General features: G+C 53.7%; 1 protein-coding gene across 1 annotated transcript in view; it reads left to right on the top strand.

The window, feature by feature from the left end:
* Positions 1 to 22,436, top strand: part of ALX4 (ALX homeobox 4) — a 45,676-nt gene that overhangs the window by 16,883 nt on the left and 6,357 nt on the right. Inside the window, exons 2-3 of the mRNA XM_077862970.1 lie at positions 15,843 to 16,153; positions 21,934 to 22,062. Coding sequence (XP_077719096.1) covers positions 15,843 to 16,153; positions 21,934 to 22,062 — 440 coding nt within the window. The remainder of the gene's footprint in view (positions 1 to 15,842; positions 16,154 to 21,933; positions 22,063 to 22,436) is intronic.

Raw genomic sequence — 22,436 nt, 5'->3', positions numbered from 1 at the left:
CCTGGCCTGACTTGGCCCCAAATAACCACTGTATTAATTTCTCCTGGAGGACTCCCTCTGGTAGAGAGCATGCTGTGTCTCCGGCAGGGATATGCATTCTTGCACTCTGCTTCATTCAAAACTCACAAACGTTCTGGGGTGTGGACAGTATTAGCCTCACTTTACAGGTGAGGAGACCCAGGCACACAGAGGCCAAGTCACACCCTTCAGCAGCAGAGCCACAGCTGGCTTGGGAGCCTTCCCCATAACCTACTAAATTTAGAACTCCCTCCACTTCTTGGGTAGGGAAAACCGACATTTCCTCATCTTTTGTTAAGTGCTAGCAAAGCGTGGCTTCAGGCCATCAAATTGTTGCCTCAAAGCCCCTGCTTTATAGAGATCTGGATTGGCCCCTAAAAATATCCCCCTCCCCTGAGGGCTGCCTAGGTGCCCCAGCTCTGTCCAGCACCCTACACTGTAATCAGTGCCTCCCTCACGACCGTGGGCCTTTTGAAGGAAGGAGTTCTTAATCAGGCTTTGTATTTCCACCACCGGGAACTTTGTCTGCGCAGAGCTGGTCCTCCAGAAATGTTGCTGAGTGAATGAATGAATGAACGAACGAACGAACAAATGAATGAGTGCGTGAGTGAGTGAAGTAAATGATTGGCAAAATCAGAAATCAAGTCTGTCTGACTCCAAAGATTTCTCATTCATTTCATTTCGCCTGGGGCAGGATTTAAGCTTCTCCATTTGGCCTGCCTTGGGTCTGAAAAGTGCTATTTCAGTGTCTCCGTGGGGGTGGCTGGGGATGCAGACTTTCTCCCTATTGGTCAGGAGGGATGGAGGAGGGATGGAGGCTCAGAAGGGCTCTGTGGGAGATGTTGAGGGACAAGCCCCAGGCTGTATGGTTTGGTGGAGGTGGAGAGGAGCAAAACGCAGACAGACGGAGATCTTCCCCTAACAGGCTGTGGGATGGCCCAGAGTCTCCACATCCTCCCTGTAAGGTGTTGGGGGGGGCGGGGCGTGTGGTCCCCAAGCTCTGGGGCTTCTAGCTGGGGTGAGGGGAGGGCTTGGGAGGCTCCTTCTGCTTCTCTGGCAGCGACCCGACCAGCCAGGCCAGCTCCCTGTAAGGTGCCAGGGTCTCCTCCAGCCATGGGAGGCCGAGCTTGGGGTTGAGACTAGGGCTGGGCTGGAAGGGAGGAGCCAGGAAACTTCAGTGTCCTTGGGGAACAGCTAATGGGGCAAGGGGTGAGTTCTGGCTAAGGTCAAGACCCCCACCCCACCATACCAAACATCAAGAGTGTTCAATCATAATTGGGCTTTTCATGAAATTAGTGGATGGGTTGGTACGACTCAGAGGAATTATGTGATTGTTTTTATTATTGTCCCCAGCCCTGGGGGGAGACTCCCGTCTCAGACTCCTCCATGGTAATTAATTAGGACCTGCCTGGCCTGAGAGTTAGAGGTGTCCTGTTTTACCATAAAATGTAGCATGTCTTTGGTTTTCAACATTCAGTTCAAGGCCACACCATCACTGAAGCCTCCCTGGACCTTTTCAAGCAAAACTGACCATCCTTCTTATAGACCCTGCTGTGTGCAGGATGCAGGGCTCTTGCCCTTGGGCCCCAGGACAATTAGCCACTGTTACCCATCTGTCCTCTCCATAAGGCCACGACCAAGGGGAAATGGTCCATAAATGGACACCTGAGTGGACCGAGTGATGAGGGCGTGAAGAGATGCAAACCCAGACACGGTATCAAGAGACGATGAGAAAAGGAACTTGGGGGTGGAAGCTGAGAGGTGGAGGGGACCTAGCCCTGGGTAGAGTGAGCCGAAACCAGCACACAGACCCTAAGGAACACTAGCTAGGGGACTTACTTTTTTTTTTTTTTTTTCAATTTTTTGATTGTGATGAAAGAGACCTGTAACATAAAATAGTTCTTAAAACTATTTTTTTAATATTTTTTAAATTTATTTATTCATGAGAGACACACAGAGAGAAGCAGAGACACAGGCAGGGGAGAAGCAGGCTCCCTGTGAGGGCCTGATGTGGGACTTGATCCCAGCACCCCAGGATCACGACCTGAGCCAAAGGTAGACACTGAGCCACCCGGGTGCCCCATTTTAAAACCATTTTTTAATTGGGGAATAATTAGCACCTGAACTATTTTTAAGTACACAGTTCAGTGGTATTAAATATGTGAATAATGTTGTACAACCATCACCGCCATTTATCTCCAGAGCTCTTCTCATCCTGGAAAAGCAAAACTCTATACCCACTAACCACTAACTTGCCATCCCCTCCCAGCCCCTGGCAACCACCATTTTCTCTTTGTGAACTTTTTTTTTTAAGATTGTATTTATTTATTCATGAGAGACACAGAGAGAGAGAGAGGCAGAGACATAGACAGAGGGAGAAGCAGGCTTCCTGTGGGGGGGAGCCTGATGCAGGACTCGATCCCAGGACCCCAGGATCACGCCCCGAGCCAAGGGCAGACGCTCAACCACTGAGCCACCCAGGGGCCCCCTCTCTGTGAACTTGACCACTCCAGGTACCTCACAGGAGCAGAGGCTTTTCTGTGACTGGCTTATTTCATGTATCAGCCTGTCCTCAAGGTTCATCCATGTTGTGGCATAGATCAGAATTCCCTTCCTTTTTAAGGCTGAATAATATTCCATTGTAGGGAGAGACCACAGTTTGCTTATCCATTCATCTGCCATGCACATATTTTAGCTATTGTCAGAGGCTTTCTTATAATTCCCTTTTCTTCCTTTTTTTTTTTTTTTTTTTTTGAGACAAGGAAACCTCACTCATTCATATCAGTTGTAAGCAAGGTGAAATTATAATGGCCTCAAAAAATAAAGTACTTCTTTTACTTTTAAGTTCCAACGGTAGCTTGACCTCGGCTAACAAAATATGCCTCCTACAGGTCTTAGAAATGCTGCTAGAAAAATCACGTGCTCCGATTGGGTCACCAGGAGCTTCCGTGGAAGTGAGGGTTTTCAGAGGGCTGGAGAAGCAAGGTTCATTCCCAGAGCTGACATCTGCCTTGGGATTTTGCTGTCGGTGTGCAGGCCCATTTGTGAAGGCGGGGATGGCAGTGGCTGCCAAGGACACTCCTTCACACGCCCTGTTCAAATCCCTACTGATGCTGCCTTCAGAAAGGTGATTCCTGTGTAAGGTGGTTTCTTCCCATTCACACCCACATCCTTTTTTTTTTTTTTTTTTTGTAGTCCTAATCTTTTTTTTTAATTTAAATTTTAAATGGAGGTATAATTAACATAGAACATTATATCATTTTCAGGTTTACAACATAATGATTTGATATTTGGATATGTCAAGAAATGATCGCCACAGTAAGTCTAGCTAACACCTGTCACCTTCCGTAGTTGCAATACAGTTTTTTCCTTGGGATGAGAACTCTCGAGATCTACTCTCTTAGCAATTTTCAAATATATAATACAGCATGATCCACATACTTCTTTCTTTAAAAAAACTTTTTCTTTGGCCACAGTTTCAGACTAAGAGAAAAGTTAGAAGCAGAGGACAAAGAATTGCGGGTCCTTATTGCACCAAGTCTTTCTGTATTTGTGTGATCCCCAACCCCTCTTGCAGGCTCTCTGCATATACATGCATGTAGTGATTTACACGCACACACACATACATGTTGTTTCCTTGCACACTGCTTAAGAGGGAGCTGCACACACATAACCCCTTCCTCTGAATCCTTCCGTTTTTAGAGGAGAACAAATGCAAAACAAGACAGTGTGCTGGGGAGAGGATTGATGGGGTGCAGGCTGGGGGATGGAGGAGACCCCGAAGCTGAGGTCCCAAGAGAAAAGCATGGGTCCCCATTTGAGATCCCAGATGTTCGAAGGAGTTGTCTTGGGGCTGGCACTGAAGGTGGGACGGTTGGTGAGAAAAGCATCTGAGAGGAGCCGCTTCCTGGGACTCTTGATCTTGTTCTTTCCTCTTGACCTCATCTCCTGGCTGCCCCATCCCAGCCTTGCATGGAGCCTCTGCCCCCCAGAGGCTCTTCTCTGTCCTGCAAAGAAGATGCCCCAGGCAGGAGGTTAGAGCCCTAGCTCTGCCTCTGACCACTTGTAGGTTCTTGGATGAGCCACTAACTCCCACAGGCTGCAGGTTCTGGATGCATTTCACATGGTGGCTGCGTGGTGGTGGCCTGATGGATGATGTCCCGGTCGTGGGTCCAGCACAAGGCCAAGTCACTGGTTTTTCGGGAAAGCGCGCTGCTAGTTCCTTTTCCTTCTTGGGCCCTGGGCAGCCCCCTTCAGCCTCTGGGCCCCAAGAAGACCACCCCCCAGCCAGTGTGAAAAGGACGAAGAGAGCTTCTGTGTGCGGGTGGCGCAGCGGTCGGGGGCTGCTTCCCCTGCCCCTGTGATGCCCCCCGCCCCCATCCAGGAGAACCCACAGACGAGTTGGCAACAGATCTGCCCACAACGTAGAAAGCCAGCTGGGTGAGAAACCACCAGGCGTGTTGGGGGGGCCTTTGCATGGCTCCTTCGCCAGCAGCTGGAGGACCCAGATTCCCCAGGGTCCCCACCAAGGGAGGTGGCTTTAGGAAATAAGCCACCACTCAGTTGCTGGTGACATTCAAGGAGTCCTGTCTCTCTGTGTCTCTGTGGAGTGAGGACTCTCATGAGAGCCCCCGTGTGGGAGTTTTGAGGGGGTTGATTTCAGTCGAGAACGTGAGAACCCCCAGAACTGGAGGGGAAATGTGCTCTGTGGGGAAGGGCAGGGACGCATCTCGTTCATCTCCGCTGTGACCCCCTTGTGGTGCCAGGATAGTGGCAGACACATAGTAGGGCCGGAGAGCTGCTTGTTTGGCAAACCCTCTCAGGTGGGGCGTTGGTCTTGGAGCAAACTTCCAGAAACCTCCGCAAGGCTTGGGGGCCCTGGGGACCACCTTCTGCCCCCAAGGAACTTAGTTGGGACTGCAGTGCCTCCTGGTGGCAGGAGGAGCAACTGCAACCTTGATCCTGGCCAGCTGGGAGTGGGGCTCTGGAACCTTCCAGCAGGCAGGGGACCAGGAAACTCGCCTTGTGGTTGAGCATCGTGTCCCAGGGCCTGGGGACTCCTCCTCAGCTGTGACTTCCCAAGGAGAAGTGCCCCTCCATAACTCTGTCCCCACTCTCTGGCAGGGAGCCAGGCAATATTTGTTGAAATGAGGACACAGAGAAGCCAAAAGGTCTGTGCAGGGCCATAGTGGCAGCAGGGTCACCTTTGGTCCTTTGTGCCCTGCCCTGTGGCTGGGTGGGTTTTTCATCCCACTCTCCTGCCCCCATGCCACAGCCACCCCATACAGCAGTGTGCGCTGACGGATCAAGGCCCTCCTGGGTCTGCAGCCCAGCCCTGTGGCCTGGATCCCTCCCCTATGAGTGCCCTTGGTCACCCCCCAGCAGGACGTACAGAACGAGCAAAGGCAGCAGGAGCCCAGGCCTGGGTCAAGACCCAGCGGTGCTTCAGGGAGGCCCTGCTCTGGACTGCTCACACTCGAGTGGAGGGTTGGGAGGGCGGGTACATACACAAGCACTGGAAAGCAAGGAATTAGTATTCAAGAGATAAGTCCAGTCCAGGGGTTATCCTTGCCCTGAATCTTGGGAGTCCGGTAAAAGCAACCCACAAAAGAAGGAATCTAACAGAGGAAAGATTTAACTTTGCTAGTAATAAAAATGTAAATTCAAACAAGAGCTCACTTTTTTTTTTAAGAGCTCACTTTCATTTATCACACTGGCAAAGATTTTTGAAACACGATGACCGCCACTAGCCCTGAAGCAGGCAGGCATGCAAGTAGCTGAGGAACCGCCGTGGCTCCGAAAGACAGTTTGGCCGTGTTTATCAGAGACCTTCCAATGTGAATAGGCTCCAGTTGAGTTTTTCTAGTTCTTGGAGCTTCTTCTAACTTATTCACCATGAGGCATGCAAGATTTAACTATGACGATGTTCATCGCAGGCCTGTTATAATTTCAAACAATCAGAAACCCGGTTACCCAGCAGTAGGGGATTGGCTAAATAGAGCTTGTCCTTCTGGCGGAATAATATGCAGCCGTTAAAAATGATGTGATGGTAGAAGAATAGAGAACAGCATGGAAAGATGTCCTGGATATTGTGTTAGGTTAAAAAAAAGGCGTAGGAAAAACTGTGTCCCCTGGGTGTGTGTTTATGTGTGTGTGTTATACGGTTTTTTTTTTTCTTGGTTTATCTTCACTTAGCTTATTGATTTTTAACATTTTTCCATATGGAACATGGATAATGATTATATTTGTGTGGTGTTCTGGGGGAGTGAAAGTGGGTCTGTGGGACTAGAATCAAGGTGGCGGGTGAGAGGAGATAAGTCTATACAGCAGGCAGACGTTAGTCCTGTCTGGGCAATCATAAATACCACAGTAAGTCTGATTTGTAAGGTTGGCATATTTAGCAAACAAACAAACAAAAAACTAAACAAGATTTTTTTTTAAAAAGCCCTAACAATAAAACCAAAATGCTCCGTTAAATTTGAATTTCAAAGTAACAAGGAAAAATTTTTACTTTCAGTATTTCCCAAGCAGTATTTAGGACATATGTATATTAAAAATAATTCACTGTTTCTCTGAAATTCTAATTTAACTGAACACCCTGTGTTTTATCTGGCAATCCCAGTGAGAGCTCTGGGGGCTAGGGAAAGCCTTTAGAGAAGGTCACGATATAATCAGATGTGCGTGTCTGGTTGTATTTGAGGGTGGTGGGCCTGACAGCAGAGAAACTCATTGGGAGGTGAACGTAAGCCTGTGGTCTGGAAGCCTCCAGTGCCCAAGAAAACTCAGAGGTATGGGGCACCCAGTTTGTGAGGACAGCGCCCAATCCCCACCACAAAAGTGGCCTTTCTCTGAAGCATCCCTACCCTTCTCTTCTTCCACCTACCCTTATTGGTGCTCATCTCTCACCTCCCAAAATTTCACGGCAGAGTCCAGCACCCTATGAAAGCAATCATGATTTGGGATTCTTCTTGGGGTTTTTTTAGAGATCTTATTTATTTATTTGACAGAGAGAGAGGGAGAAAGAGAGAGAGAGAGAGAGAGAGAGAGAGAGAGAGAGAGAACAGACCTCCTGCCAAGCGGGGACCCTGGAATCATGACCTGAGCCAAAGGCAGATGCTTAACCAACTGAGCCACCCAGGCACCCCTATCATTTGGGATTTTAATTGCTGCTTTCAAATAGTGTTTTAAAATGATAAAAGCAATTCTTGTTCATGGTGGGACAAATAGAAAATTAATTCAGACCAGAAAAGATAAAAGGAACATCAACCCATATATCTATATTCCCACCTCAGGAAACTTCTAGAATTTTCTAAGGATAGATACTCCATTCTCCTTTTTTTAAAGATGAGACTTACTTACTATAACAGGAACATCCTGCCAGATGCTAAAATGCTGTTCTTTTAGAACATCGGTTTCGTTCATTGGCTCATCAAATGTTTATTGAACACCTACTGCCTACCAGCCACAATTAGTAGGCACTGGACAGGGGTAGACAAAGCAAATATATTCAGATATACTTCCCGTTTTATGGAAGGCAGAGAGAGACAATAAACAAAGGGGAAATATCCCAAATAAATACACAATAATGTGTGCTAGATGCCAAGAAAGAAACAATTTGCAGAATAAATATCAGGAAGGATCTTCTATTTATGAAAATAACATCCTTTGTTTAACCAATCTCCTATTACTGGGCATTTTGGTTATTTTTGGTTTTTCCATATAATGAACCTTCTCTCCAGCTAATTCTTTGTGCCCATCCGTAATTCTTTCTTTAGGATAAATTCTGGAAGTGGGATTTCTGGGTGAAGACATGCAAACTTTTCGTTCATTAGGTTTGTTTCGGTTTGGTTTGAGTTTTTCTCTGATATACTGAAACACAATTGCATATTTTTCTGTATAGTGTACATGCCTTTCATTTTTACAATAACGTGCTGCAAAATTAAAATCCGGGGGGTGTATAGTTTTTCGAATCTTCACAGATTCCTGTGCAGATTCACGTACTCCCCACCGCAGCTGGGGTGCAGGATGGGTCCCCATCCTGGCCCTGTGTGGTCAAGCCCTCCTCCCCCCCAGCCCCTGGCAACCAGTGATCTGTTCTCCATCCTCAGGCTGTTGTCTTTCCCAGGATGTCATATGATAAATAAGTGGAGTCATACATATGTAAATTTTGAGTCTGGCTTCTTTTACAGACCATAATGCTGCTTTTGAGAGTTACTTCATGCCTTTGTCTGGATAATACCTCACTCCTTCTATCTCTGAGTCCTATCCTCTTGCACAGAGGTTCCAAGTTTGCTTATCCATTCACCTGTTAGGGGACATTTAGGTTGTTTCCCGTTTGGGATGATTCTGAGCAAAACTGCTGTAAATATTTGCAGGCAGGTTTGGTGTTTTTCCTCTGAAAATAAGTCTTCGTGTCTCCCGGGCCAATGCCTCGCAGTGGAGCTGCTGGGTCACATGGGGAGTGTGTGTCTAATCGTGTAACTGCTGCTCGGTTTTCCCACCAGTGACATGGGAGTTTCCCTTGCTCCTCGGCCCCGTCATCACCTGGTGCCATCGGGTTTTCCACCTCCTTTGCAGTAGGTGCGTGGTGCTCTCTCCCTGTAGCTTGCATTTCCAGGCTGGATGATAGGTGGAGAGTCTTTTCATGCTTTTTTGCCACCTGTATGTCTTCCCGGGTGAAGTGTCTATGTAGATGTTTCATCCACTTTTTTGTGTGTCTTTCCCCTTTTCTCTTTTCTGTTAACTAAACCCCACACTTTATTCAGAGGTCGCTGGTTTTTTCCTGATGTCCCTTTCCTGGGACCCAATCCAGGACACCACAAGTAGGCCACAAGTCTCCTTACCCTCCCGTGGTCTGTGACAGTCTCTCGGACCTCCTGTGTTTTAAGAGACATTTTTGGAGCTTGTGTTGGGGAGCAGGGGTTCAGCTACATCACCTGCGGGTGGCTGGCCTGAGCACCTGAGCTTCCACCTCCTGCCGTCCTCCGCAGATGGGCAGCTCCCCAAGAGCAGGGACGCCGGCTGCCTCTACCCGGTGAGACCATGTTCCCTGAAATGTCTCCTCAGTTACTGCTGCCCCTTCGGCATTATTTATTGGGCCCGGAGCTAAACCAGGGACGGCCAGGCTGAGCTCCGGATGGAGCCCAGTGGCAGATGAGGTGGGCTGGGGACGTGATCAATGGCTCACCTTTAACCTTCGCCCCTACCCCCACACGACTGTTTGGACAGCAGTGGGTTTAGTCGGTGCCCTTTAAATAGCATGAAAGGGCCTCATGCTGTCCTGTTTTGTTTAAGGAGATTACATCGGCGCTGTGCACTCTGCCACAGGGTGTGCGAGGCCAGCTCACCCGAGAACAGAGCGAGCCGCATGTCCCCCACAAAGCAGATGTTTGGAGGAAAAATAGATGTAATCAAAACCATGGAGGATAAAATTACTCAGACCCCTTAGACATACACTCCATATGCATGGGCCTGTGCGCAACTACACACACACACATACACACACACACACACACACACACACTGCTCCTATGTCCATACTCACCTATGTGTGTCTGCAGAGTAACGCTCACTTGCACAAATCCCCGTACACAGCAGCACACATCCTACTTGTGGGCCTGCTCGCTGCACAGACCCATCCGCAGGCAACCACACATGTGTTCCCCACACCCATTCACAACTGCAGACTGGTGCCACATGCCCGAGGGCACCCATCCGCGCACACAGAACCAAATACACACAAAGAGGCCTCCAGCACCCTCCCCGCTTCAGAAGTACCCTCTCTTGAAATCACAGTCATGAAGAATTCTAAAAATTTAAAAATCACAGTCACTTTCAGAAATCTCTCAAGGGCTTCTGTATCAAAAAAAAAAAAAAATGGTTAGGGGGCTAGTGTGACATCACCGGGCTGAACCAGGACAAGCAGCAGAGGGTAAGGAAAGGAGGAGAGGTTTTCCATCTCTTGTATTTCTCGGAGTTCCGGCAGAGGTTGGAGGGACCTTCTGGGGCTCCTGACTAGGACTATATCCTTGAACCAAATGCTTCTACTTCATCAGAAGTGGCTGATGGGAATATGTACCTAGGGCTGTTCGAAGGGCTTGCCGCACCATCGTGGCTGCCATTGCATGCAGACCTTGGGCGGGGCAGCCGTGGATTCTTCTTGATGTTTTGTGTATGCACATGACTCGATTCCTCTGGGCCGTCTGGGGTTTATATCCACATCGGGACATTCCATTGGGAAGCTGCAGATCGGAATTACATGGTCTTGGGCCCCAGAACGAGGACAGAGCCCTCTCAGGAGAGGGGCACCAACATGGTGCCAGGGCCGAGTGCATATGGAAGGAAGGAAGGGGGAAGCCAGGACCTGCAGGCAGGTGGCCTGGACCCCGGGGGCTCAGTTACTGCTCAGCCTCGTGCGGCACGGTGCTCTCGTCCCTGAAGAAGCCTGGCCCTGAAGCAGGGCAAGCTGAGGGTCTCCCAGGGGCCTTTATCCCACTGTGGCCACGTGGTGGGGATGGAGCTGGCTCCTGGCAGATCTGGGAGCCACTTTGGGACTGGCTTCCCTGGATGTTTAAATTCTAGAGCCTCTTCTGTGAATGCCACCTCTTGCTTCTCCCCCTGTCCCCTGACACCCTTCAGTGTCTGTTGGCCGTCTCCCCCTCCCCTTCGGCCAGTCATCCCCTCCTGCTCCTTCCGCTGCCAGCTGTCCGTGGAGGCATTCGTGATTGCAAGCCTCTTTCTCACGTATCCTACCCACCTATCTCCTCCTCGTCTGACAGGATGAATTGGCTCATTCATTTGTTCCACAAACCCTTTCTGCGTGCAGCTGGCTCACAGTAGCACATGAAGGTAGCTGGACAGAGTGAGAGCCCGTAGTATTTGGTTGCTAGAAGTCGTTCACTTATTCTTCAGCAACTTCTCGCTGTACATCTGCCATCAGCCCCATCCTGGGCTCAGCCCAGAGTCAGCGACATGAGTTTCCAACCCTTGGGGAACTGAGGTTCTCTAGCAGGAAACGGACACTCGGGGCTTGATTAGATACTAGTCAGAAACCCAGGCAGGAACTGGAGAGGCTGAGCAGAGGATAAAGGGATCCATAGGGTTGTCGCAGTCTGGGAGGACTTCCTGGAGGAGCTGGCTCTTGCCTGGATCTTGGAGGTCAGCTGGCAAGGAGGGCATTCCAGGCAGGTGGCCAGGGGTGCAGGGGAGAGAGACCAATGGGGTCCGTGGTGACCTTTGATCGAGGGTACTTCCTTGTGAGTTGTGGGGTCGTCTGTTTTCAGCGGCTGCCTTGTTGAGGAGGGCGCTGCAGGGCGACTGGATCCTGACCAAGCACCCAGGCCTGGGGCCACCCGCCTGACTCTCCACCCAGCTCCTCAGGATCATATGATTGGGGAGCAAAGTGCTGGCTTTGCCCGGGGCCCAGCACCACCCCGCAGCCCATCCCTGGCACCTCCTGTGTCAGTCTTGTTAAATGTGGGGCCACCTGAGAACAGGAGTCAAAACCACAGCTGTTTAGTCAGGACAGAGGACTCGGGGAGGTGTGGTGGCCATCCCGGGAAGGGCCCTGCAGAGCTGGAGCCGGGACCAGTGAGCCACACTGTCTGAGAGACAGACATGGGCTGGACCTCAGGATGAAAGGCCTGGCTGTCCTGATGGCAGCGAGCTGGCTGTCACCGCAGCCCGCGCGGCAGCACCTGCTGGAGATGCTGCAGGTTGGAAAGAGTTTGCAATAGACCCCCCTCTTCACCCTGAGTCTGGGATCTTCGAAATGAGCCCCTGAGAGGGCCTTGGCTTGTCATTCTGACCCATTGGGTGGGCCATGGAACCTTGGGGAATTGTTCTTTGTCATTGAAACTAGAGACCCGGCCTCCAGATTTAAAGCAAAATGATCAGTAGTGAAGACTGAGGTGAGGAGGCTCTCTTCCCTCTTCTTTGAGGAGCCGAAGCATCTGTTTGCCAGAATTCCTTCCATCCCTAAGCCTTCCCAATTGGCCGACGTTTGCCTGGATGCAGACAGGTCCGCATCCCTGTCCCCTCTTCTCACCACCCCACACCCTCAGGGAAGGCCCCGGTGGTGACTTGGGCAGGAGGGACACTCCACTGGGCTGAGGCGGTGCCACAGCCCTGCCACCCCCCCCTCCGCCCCCGGCTCCAGATGGGGCACAGCCGCTGCATATGCAGAGGAGACTCTGTGATGTGAGAAGAGTCATCCGAGGTGACGGGCACCTCATGGTAGAGCGGGGGCCAAGAGCGGACCTCCAGCTCCTGGTCCGGTGGCCTTTGTGCACACTGTGCTGTCTCCCCGTTTCTCCCCCACTCCTTGGGTCTCAGTGGTACGAGAAACTGGATTCTTACTTCTCGCCATAGAAGACTGGAGGCTCTGCTGTCTGCCCACTGGCTAAGACCAGACCTAGGTCAACACGGAGGGGCTCCTCTCAGGGGCCGTGTCTTCCCCTCCTCATCCTCAGGCTGGTCCTTCTGCCCCCCAGGAGGAGCAGAGCAGGACTCCTCGATTATGGGAGCTCCCTGCATTCCTCTGGCCCTACCCCGTCTCCCCGGGAAAAGGCCCCAAGCCACAGGGTAGGAATAGAGGACAGATCCAGGACCTAGAGGCCGTGCTTTGTCACTTATTAGCACACATTCCCTGCTCTCTCTGGCGTGAGCTTCCCACCAGTTAAAACTAGGAGTTTAAGCTGCTCCCTGCAACCCTCGGTTTCTGTAACATGCAGCTCCCCATGCAGCCCGGGCCCCTGTTGCTGTGCGGGGTGGTCCCCGTCCCAGGCCGGATGCCAGAGGACACTCTGAGGGTCTGTGGGGTCATGGGATGGGGCCTGGAGATCAGTGCAGGAGGGGCAGGGGCTGCCCCCCAGTCTGGCCTCCAGGAAATTGCATAACAGAGATGTTTATTTTTGGTGAGGCTGGGTGGGATTTCTTCTCTTAAAAAAAAAAAAAAAAAACCCAAAACATAAAACTTGTTTGTCTGCCAGCAAGATAAATATCTTCGCTGAAAGCTCTTGGCCCCACTGCCAGCTGCAGTTTGCATAATGTTGTCACTGAAGTCGTGGCGGTCTGCGTGTGCCCGGGCTCGCGTGGGTGTCCCCCGCAGGAGGCCTGGGGGCCGTCACCCTCCCCCTTTGCATCAGCGTGGTTGGTGGCCTCCAGCAGTGGGCTCCAGGCACTCACCTCCACTCCCTTCCTCGGTGCCCTGGAGAGAGAGGTGGGGATGCCAGGCCGATGTCCCTCCCACCTCCCCAGCATCGAGAGAGCCCCCAGGGCACACAGAAAGCTACGAGGAGAGCCAGCCCGAACCCTCAGCCCCCAGGATGTGGACGCTGTCAGGGGACCTGAGCGGGAGGCACAGTCCTGATCCTTCGTGCCCACCGCTTGGACCCCTGCCCCGCAGAGGGGCTCACACCAAACACACGTGCTGGTGTCAATCGAAGCCGGTACTTGTGCTTCTCAGAGGCTCCCCGGAGGCCTTACTACTCTGTGCTTGCGCCCCGCACACGACCGCGCTCCACGGGAGTCACGGGCCCCGAGAAGGGCTCCCACGCGTCTCCCAGGCCAGCACCTGCACCCGTCTCTGCACGCGGATGCTCTGGGGAGGGCCTGCCTGCTGGGAAGGCGTCTCCAGGGCCAGAGCCCCCTGCTGCTCGGAAGTCCATCCCAGAACTGGGGATACCATGACGGGCAGCAACCTACGCAGCCCGCACCGCCGTGCTAAGGGCTTTGCTTGGTGGCCTCCTTAATCCCACACCACCCCAGGAGGGAGATCCCACAGGTATCTTCATCCCCATTTTATAGGTGGGGAAACTGAGGCACGAAGCTGATAAGGAAACTGTCCTAGTACACAGCTGGAGTGCAGTATGTGTGGGATTCATATCCTTCACCGGCTCCAGAGACCGTGCTCTAACCTTGATTCTTTTTTTTTTTTTTTTTTTTTAATTCATGAGAGACACAGAGAGAGGCAGAGACACAGGCAGAGGGAGAAGCAGGCTCCCTTCAGGAGCCCGATGCAGGACTCGATCCCAGGACCCCAGGATCACGACCTGAACCGAAGGCAGACGCTCAACCACTGAGCTCCCCAGGTGTCCCTCTAACCTTGATTCTGAGGCCAGTGCGTCTGCCCAGGGGGCTCACTGGGCCATTTGGACGCGGACAAGTTACTCCCGCCCCCGCCCCGGCACCCCCGCTGGCCTCCACGTCCTCACCCCTGACTTCCGGAGATCCACCGCTCCTTTCCAGCGCTGGGCGAGGGAATCAGCCCGCGTAGCCGCGTCCTGGCAGATGGCAGTGGCCGTGCACCCAGGCCACCAGCTTAGTGTGAATCTGCCGGGGCGCTCGTGTCAGCGTCCCCGGGGATGCAGGTGGGGACGCAGGTGCCGCCCGGGCTCCTTAGTAAATGCACCACTTGCCTGGAGGAGGCAGGACCCTGCGTGGGTGGTAGGTGAAGCCCTGGGAGGGGGCAGGGAGTGACCCCTGGCGCTGGATCCTTTGGGGGCAGGGGGTTCTCCACACTCCTGCTGAGCCTAAGCTGGACCAGGCCAGGACAGGACAGGAGGAGCATTCCCGTCTGCCTCGACGCTGCCTTCCTCCTCGCCGCCACCCCACTGGGCCAGACGTGGATGCTGAATTAGTTTTCCCTTCTCCGGGAGTCTGAGGCACTGGGCTGGCATTCCCCATATCCAAAGCAAAAGTCCTGGCAAAGCGAATACTTCTAGAAGGAGGAGCCTAGAGTCAGTGGGGGTGGGGATTCAAGGTCTGAGAGATCAGATTGGCTGAGCCAGAGTCATATTATGTTGGTGCTGAAGGGGGTCCACTCTGAGATGATGGCAAAGAGGCTCAGAGATGGAAATGGATCTGCCCAAAGTCACACAGCATGGTAATGGCAAGCCGGGATTATGTATTTTTTTATTGGAGTTCGATTTGCCAACCTATAGCATAACACCCAGTGCTCATCCCGTCAAGCGCCCCCCTCAGTGCCCGTCGCCCAGTCACCCCATCCCCCCGCCCACCTCCCCTCCACCACCCCTTGTTCGTTTCCCAGAGTTAGGAGTCTCTCATGTTCTGTCTCCCTCTCTGATATTCCCCACTCATTTTCTCTCCTTTCCCCTTTATTCCCTTTCACTATTTTTTATATTCCCCAAATGAACAAGACCGTATGATGTTTGTTCTTCTCAGATTGACTTACTTCACTCAGCATGATACCCTCCAGTTCCACCCACGTCGAAGTAAATGGTGGGTATTTGTCGTTTCTAATGGCTGAGGAATATTCCATTGTATATATAGGCCACATCTTCTTCATCCATTCATCTTTCGATGGACACCGAGGCTCCTTCCACAGTTTGGCTATTGTGGACATTGCTGCTAGAAACATCGGGGTGCAGGTGTCCCGGTGTTTCATTGCATCTGTATCTTTGGGGTAAATGCCCAGCAGTGCAATTGCTGGGTCGTAGGGCAGTTCTACTGTTAACCCTTTGAGGAACCTCCACACAGTCTTCCAGAGTGGCTGCACCAGTTCACATTCCCACCAACAGTGTAAGAGGGTTCCCCTTTCTCCACATCCTCTCCAACATTTGTGGTTTCCTGCCTTGTTAATTTTCCCCATTCTCACTGGTGTGAGGTGGTATCTCATTGTGGTTTTGATTTGTATTTCCCTGATGGCAAGTGATGCGGAGCAAGCCGGGATTAGAACCCGGGCCTCCTGACCTCGAATCCAGTGGGACGCTGAGAGGGGACTGGCTGAGGGAGGGCCCTTCTCTCTTGCTCAGTTCAGCCACTGGTTTCTGACCTCATTTCTTCCCCCCCCTCCTCACCCCCAGCCAAAGAGAGCTCCCTGGGTGAGCCAGAGTTGCCGCCCGACTCTGACACCGTGGGGATGGACAGCAGCTACCTCAGTGTGAAGGAGGCTGGAGTGAAGGGGCCCCAGGACCGGGCCAGCGCCGACCTCCCCAGCCCGCTGGAGAAGGCCGACTCTGAGAGCAACAAGGGCAAGAAGCGGAGGAACCGAACGACTTTCACCAGCTACCAGCTGGAGGAGCTGGAGAAGGTCTTCCAGAAGACCCACTACCCCGACGTGTACGCCCGGGAGCAGCTGGCCATGAGGACAGACCTCACCGAGGCCCGCGTGCAGGTCAGTGACGGCGCCCGGGGGTGGTGGTGGGAGAAGTGAGGGCCTGCCATCAGGCCGGTGGCCAAAGCTGGGACCACCTGACCATCCCTCAACTGCACCAGGGCTTTCTTTACCCCAGTCCCTGCTCCAACCAGAGCAAGTCTGCTTTTATCCGCCTGAATACCAGGCCTCTTGCTCTGGCAGGAGCAGGGACAGAAGAAGGAGGGCCTCGGGGGAGGTGCAGGAAGCCTATTAGTGTATTTCTGGGCTCTCTGTGGTATGGGTGTTCAGGCCCTTTCACAGAGGAGAAGATAACTCATCTATGCCCTCAAAAGCCTATCTCTTAGGAAGGAAGCAGGATAAACCTAAAGACATCCACTGCAGTCCAATGGGCAGAAGCAGAGAACAACCCAGCTCTTCATTTTGCCCAGGATGGCTGCCTCCTCCTCCACCATCATAGCTAAACCAGTAGCCCCCTACCACCATCCAGCCATCGAAACACCCAACACAACACAACCCAAACACCACAGTCAACCCAGCCTGACGTGGTTCAATACAATCCAACAGAACCCAACACAACACAACCCAAACAATGCAGTCAACCCAACCCAACACAGCTCAACACAACCCAACAGAACCCAACCCAACACAACATAACCCAAGCCAACACATTCAACCTAACACAACCCAACTCATCTCAAACCAACACGATACAACACAAGCAAATCAGGTCACCTTCTACCACACTGTCCTGTTTTGTCTTCTTTATAGAATTTATGACTGGCTTAAATTGTGTTTGTCTCCTCTCACTACAATGTGAGCTGCTTGAGGACAAGTACTGTCTGATTGTTCATCACTGTATCCCTACCAATTAGAGAAGGCTGAATTCAGAGTAACAAGGGCAAAAGATAAATATCTGTAGATTGGTGGACCTCCTTTGTCCAGAGAGGTGTGTCCTCGCATGAAGCTACAGCAAGAAAAGAACCAGAAAGGAAGCAAAGACCTCTGAGAACCCAAAACTCGGGAGACAAACCCATGCTTTAAAGCTCGGGCTTCAGCTTCACATAAATAAATGCCATGCTCAGTCTACTTTTCCAACCAAGAGCATGTTAGAAATGGCAAATAAAGTGTTTTCAGATAGCAGCTTTTCCCCTCCAGGAGGCTGGGTAAGTCAACAGCTTGAGAGCAAAGAGCAGTTGTTGGTTTTTTTTTTTGTTTTTTTTTTTTAAAGCAACACATCTCAGCTGGGCTGGCCTCAGCTCAGAAGTGGGTTCGGTGCCAGGACAGAGCCTTCCGTTATCCGCAGGCCCCAAGGGCGCCCCCTGCTGCCTCAGTTCACTAGAGAACCTTCAGCAGAGCGTCCCGAAGGGCATCAGTAAAAGGCTCCTCAGTCTCAACCATGTTCTCTGTAACAAGGCAGAGCAACTGTAACATAGTCCAGAGCCGTTTTCTTTCAAAATGGATCATGCAGAAAAGGACCAGCAATAACCATACATACGTGGCCATCCAGAAACTGCAGGTACTACCCAAAGCGAACCGAAGTCGGCTTGTTTAGCCAGCCACAAGTTCCTGGGGTCGGGCTACCCCCTTCTTAGTCCTGTCCAGTGCCTGCTGAGTGGTTGGGGAAGAAAGGCAGAGCATCTGAGGCTCAACTGTCATTCCAGAAGCTTCCACACACCAACTCTGTTACTTGCATCAGGATAAGCCACCATGTGACCTCATGTGCCTCAGAGTCTGGACAGGAACCCCAGAACCTGGCCTCAGCCCAGCCTGTGAATTGGGAGGAACCGAAGGAGACGGTGAAGAAGGGGGAGGCCAGTTGTGGGACATTCCTGTAGGCTCCGGGTTGGCGTGGGATAGACCTCTGCACATCCTCTGCACAGTGTGTGTTCCTTACAAGGGGATGGGAGTGCCCAGGAATAGAATTTACTTAGTATCAAGAGAAGGATGGCTCTTCTAGTACAAAGCATGGAAACAACAGTCATGTAAAACATTTCTGAGGTGCCATCCCACAGCCAAAGCAGAGTGTCCCCTCTGCGTGCATGCACACATACCCATTTATGCCAACTTCCATAAAGGCATTGAGGCAGCTATGATTAAAGACTTAGTTGCATCTGAAAACAAGAACAGTGTCATGAAATAGGAAGGTTATTACCTCAGACGTCTAGGCTAAGAATCATCGTTGCCACTGAGCACGAATTTCAACCCCGAGCTTCCCGGCAGCCAAGGCAGAAAGGGAGATGCTGACATGTCGCCTCTCTTATCATCCAAGGGGAGGATCATGAGAGTATAGAGTGTTAGTGCTGGAAAGGATCATTGGGTCTTCTCATTTGATGGCAAGGAGGAAGAAGCCCACAGGTGGGACGTGATCACCTGTGACCAGGTAACTCAAGAACGGTGACTCCGTGGAGGTGCTGAGACTAGAATCCAGGACTCTTGAGTTCCCGCACAGTGTTTCTTTTCTTTAGTTTGCTGTGCCAGAACATGGGCCATATTGTTCTGAGACTTTTCTTTGTATAAAGGCAGCAGGGTGGGTGGGATCTCCATGTGCGTCAGACCTCTGGATCGAGCCTGGCAGTGCCCTGAGGTTTGGGGGGAGTGATGGTGGAACCCCCTGCCTGCCTCTGCCGAGTTTGTTCGGGGCCCGTGCTCAGCTGGTGGGAAGCCAGGTGCCTGGCGTAGAGTGGCGGTGGGGACAGGGAGGGGGTGGGCGGCTCCAAGATGGACCTTTCCTGGGAAGAAGCTCGGGGTTTGGCCCTGCTCCAGGGGCTGCAGGGGCCTCTCTCTCTGCTGTCTGGGATTCCAATCTCCGCAGCTGGTGTCTGAAGACAATAAGACAGAGGCCTCCCCGCCCTGGGCCACCCCGCCCTGGCCCCAGATGGGCTGCGGTTACTGAGGCCCCCGCCAAGACGGTTGGTTCCTTGGGGAGAGGCCTGTGCTGAGCAGGCCCAGGCCAGGGTGGGCCGGGAGCGGGGTGGTCCTGGGGCGCGACATGCAGACGGGAAGGCTGGACCTCGTGGTCCCCTCTCCCCCTTAAGGGTGTCCCGTGGAGCCAGGCTGGGGCCGCAGAGCCCCGAGGCACAGAGCATCTGTGGGCAGCTCTCAGAGTGCCAGGCTCCAGGGCCCAGGGATGGAAGGACGGCCGCGCCTGACCCCCGAGCCTCCAGCGTGAGCTCAGAGGGGCCTGAGGATGCCCGGCCGCCACGCGGTGGATGGGCTGATGCCCCAGGAGGCCGCAGAGCCACGGGGCTAACGGGCTAACGAAGCTCAGGCCCCGGGGCAGGAGAGCTCCAGGCCTGCGCAGGGAGCAGGGCCCAGGGCTGCAGGCTCAGGAGGAGGGGTTGGGCACTTCTGCTGCCCCCCACCTCCCCATCTCTCTGGGTCTTTAACCCTCCTCCACTCCCATCCCAAAGACAGCGCTATCTCTGCGGCCCTCCCCCGCCACTGTCCGCCCAGATAACCCAGCACCCCCACCGCCGCTCCCCCACATTCCATCTCCCCCCACTCTGCCCTTCCTCCCACTTCGGGACCGCTGAACATCCCCCCCCCCCGCCCCCAGCCTGTCCAGAGCCTGAGTGACACCTCCAAGGTCACCCCTCCACCTGCCGCTCTGCCCTCCCCCCGATGGGGCTCCCTGCAAACTCCCCACACTGGCGGCCACTGCGACTTTTCCTCACCCTCTCTCCACACCCCCCTACCCCCCGGAGAAAGACCGGAGCCATATATCTTGATGCCTCCCGTGGGCTTCACCCCTCCCCCTGGCGTCCCCCCCAGCAAACCCTGGGAGGCTGAGGAAGGAGCGGAAAGACGGAGCTAAGCCTGCAGGAAATTAAACATGAAATGAAAACAAGCTCCTCTGATTCATTCTCTCATCCTGCCCCCCTGCCCCCCATTCCAGGCCACTGATAAAGGGGGATCCCGTTTCAGCGGCGCAGAGAGGAGACCCGATCCGCCCTTGGCTCTCGGCAGGCGGCCGGGGGCCCGACCCCAGGAGCCCCTGGAGGGGACGGGCCGGCAGGCTCTGGAGCAGGGGCCGAGTGCTCCTCCTGCGCCCGACTCAAGACGGGGAGGCGCAATGACTCTCAAAGCCATGCCAGCTTCTGTGTGTGTGTGCGCACGCGCGTGTGTGTGGGTGTGTGCACGTGACACTTGTGCCCGCACACATGTACCGCCGGGACTAGGGAGGGAAACTGAGGTGCCGCCCCACGCTCTCCCCACCCCCACCCTCCCCACACTAACACGAGACACACACACCCCAGCTTTGATGTCTTTTAGCAAAAGACAGCAAGAAAGGTCAGGAGCTATAAACAAGTGTGAAGTCCTCTTAAAAGCTCTCGGACAGCATTTCTTACCTCTCACCTGCTGCTCTGTGAGGCACCACCCCTGTGAGGACCCCCTTACAGATATCGGCCCCATTTCCCAGATACAGAAACTGAGGCCAGCGGCCATGCGGGAGCTAGGACGGGGCTCTGCTGCCCAGCACAGCAGAAGCCAGACCAGGCGGAGCCAGCTCCTTCTCCCTCTTCTGAGGATGCTCCGTGCTCTCGGCAAGGCTGCTGGCGGGGAGCCTTTGGGGTGGGCCCGCTTGCACCTGAGTCCACCGGCAGGTGCACTTCCAGCTGATAGAAGCCCCCATCTGGGGATCTGAGGCCTGCCCTTGACTCAGCCTGAAGCCACTTCTGGTCTGGAAGCTGATCCCTTCCCTTCTCACACCCCAGATCCCAAATCATGGGCAGGGGTGGCAGGCCCCAAGTCCAGCTCTTGCCCACAAAGCTCGGGAAAGTTCTCACCTGCCGGAAATGTTCTTGCACAGGGAAAGGACCCAATGACCCCCACTCCCAATCAAAGACCACGGCTCATATGCCTGGTTCAGGGACCACCGTCCCCCTCCCAGGTCCCCAATTAAGGCAACGCCACATCTGTCCCTGCTCAGGGACAGGTGGGTCTTCACTCCTCCTCAGTCAGGCCAGATCTCGCTGTGGCCACCCCTACCGAGCACACCAAGGGCAAGCCCCTCACCCGGGCATCAAGGCCCTCCACAATCTGACCTCTGCGTCCATCATTCTTCCTCTCCCACCACCCGCCAGCGGGGCAGCGCGGCCTCCTGGGGTCTCCTGAGTGGGCCCTGCTATTTCTGCAGTCAGGCCCGGCCCAGCCCCCTCCACGAAGTCATCCCTGAGGTCCTCTGCTGCTCGGCTAAACCCCTGTTCCCCACGGGACCTTTAGCACAGGGGGCTTGAGGGGGGAGGCTTGCCAACACCAAGGCTGCAGAGAGGACTCAGGCAGGTAGGAATTCTTATTCTGGGCCAATGGACTGGCCCCCCAGGGAGCTTGTGGAAGATGATAGCAGGTGTGTGTGTGTGTGTGTGTGTGTGTGCACGCACACGTATGCATGAATATCCAGAAAATGACTTACCAGAGGAGCCATAACAGCTTTTCTCAGGTTCCCCTCAGGTTCCCCTTGGGAGTCTGCAGCCCGAGGCAGGTTGGGCCACACTGTTCCGGGGTCGGTTAGGTGACTGCTAGGATGGCCAGCGTCACGTTGTGTGGGTGTGACACTCGCCTGCTCCGTATTCTGAAGCCTGGAAAGGTGAAGTCTGGCCCAGGGTCCCACTGTGGTTAGTTGGGGGTGAGCTGCCTTCCAGACTCTGCACTGATGATTCCGAATTGCGAGGCTGGAGGCTCAAGGCTGAGGTGGACCCTTTCTGCAGCCCCACGGCCCAGCCCGCGCGGTGGAGAGCAGGGGGCTCCAGGAAGTGACGTGTGCTGCCGACCCCTGTGACGACTGCTTTGTCTTGCAGGTCTGGTTCCAGAACCGGAGGGCCAAGTGGAGGAAGAGGGAACGTTTCGGGCAGATGCAGCAGGTTCGGACCCACTTCTCCACGGCCTACGAGCTGCCCCTCCTCACCCGAGCGGAGAACTATGCCCAGGTGAGGTCCTGCCCCAGCTGCCGCCGCCAGCCCCCAGGCCCTGGGAATGGGCACCTCTGGGCCTAGCCCCCCACCCCTCACCCCGAGATGGGACTCACCAAGCCTGGAACAGGTGTGCGCATGTTCGTACCAGAAGGTGGGGTGCTGGGACCGTTTCTACCTAGCCTAAGTGTTGGCCCAGGCTTGGCTGATCTTCAGGAGGGACATGCTGGGACAGAGAGGGTGGCCTTCTCCTCTGCCATTTTTACCACTTTTGCTGTGGGCCTCAGAACCCAGGCTGGATGAAGACCGGGGCCTCAGGAGCCATTTGGAGTGTCTCCTAGGAAAGCGAAGTCTGGAAAGCTGGGGGGCACAGGGCAAGGCTGTAGTGGCCA

This window comes from Canis aureus, chromosome 21 (genome assembly GCF_053574225.1).
Source record: "Canis aureus isolate CA01 chromosome 21, VMU_Caureus_v.1.0, whole genome shotgun sequence".
Classification (NCBI taxonomy): domain Eukaryota; kingdom Metazoa; phylum Chordata; class Mammalia; order Carnivora; family Canidae; genus Canis; species Canis aureus.
The sequence above is the reverse complement of the archived record's forward strand: the minus strand, read 5'-3'. Positions and strand labels throughout refer to the sequence as shown.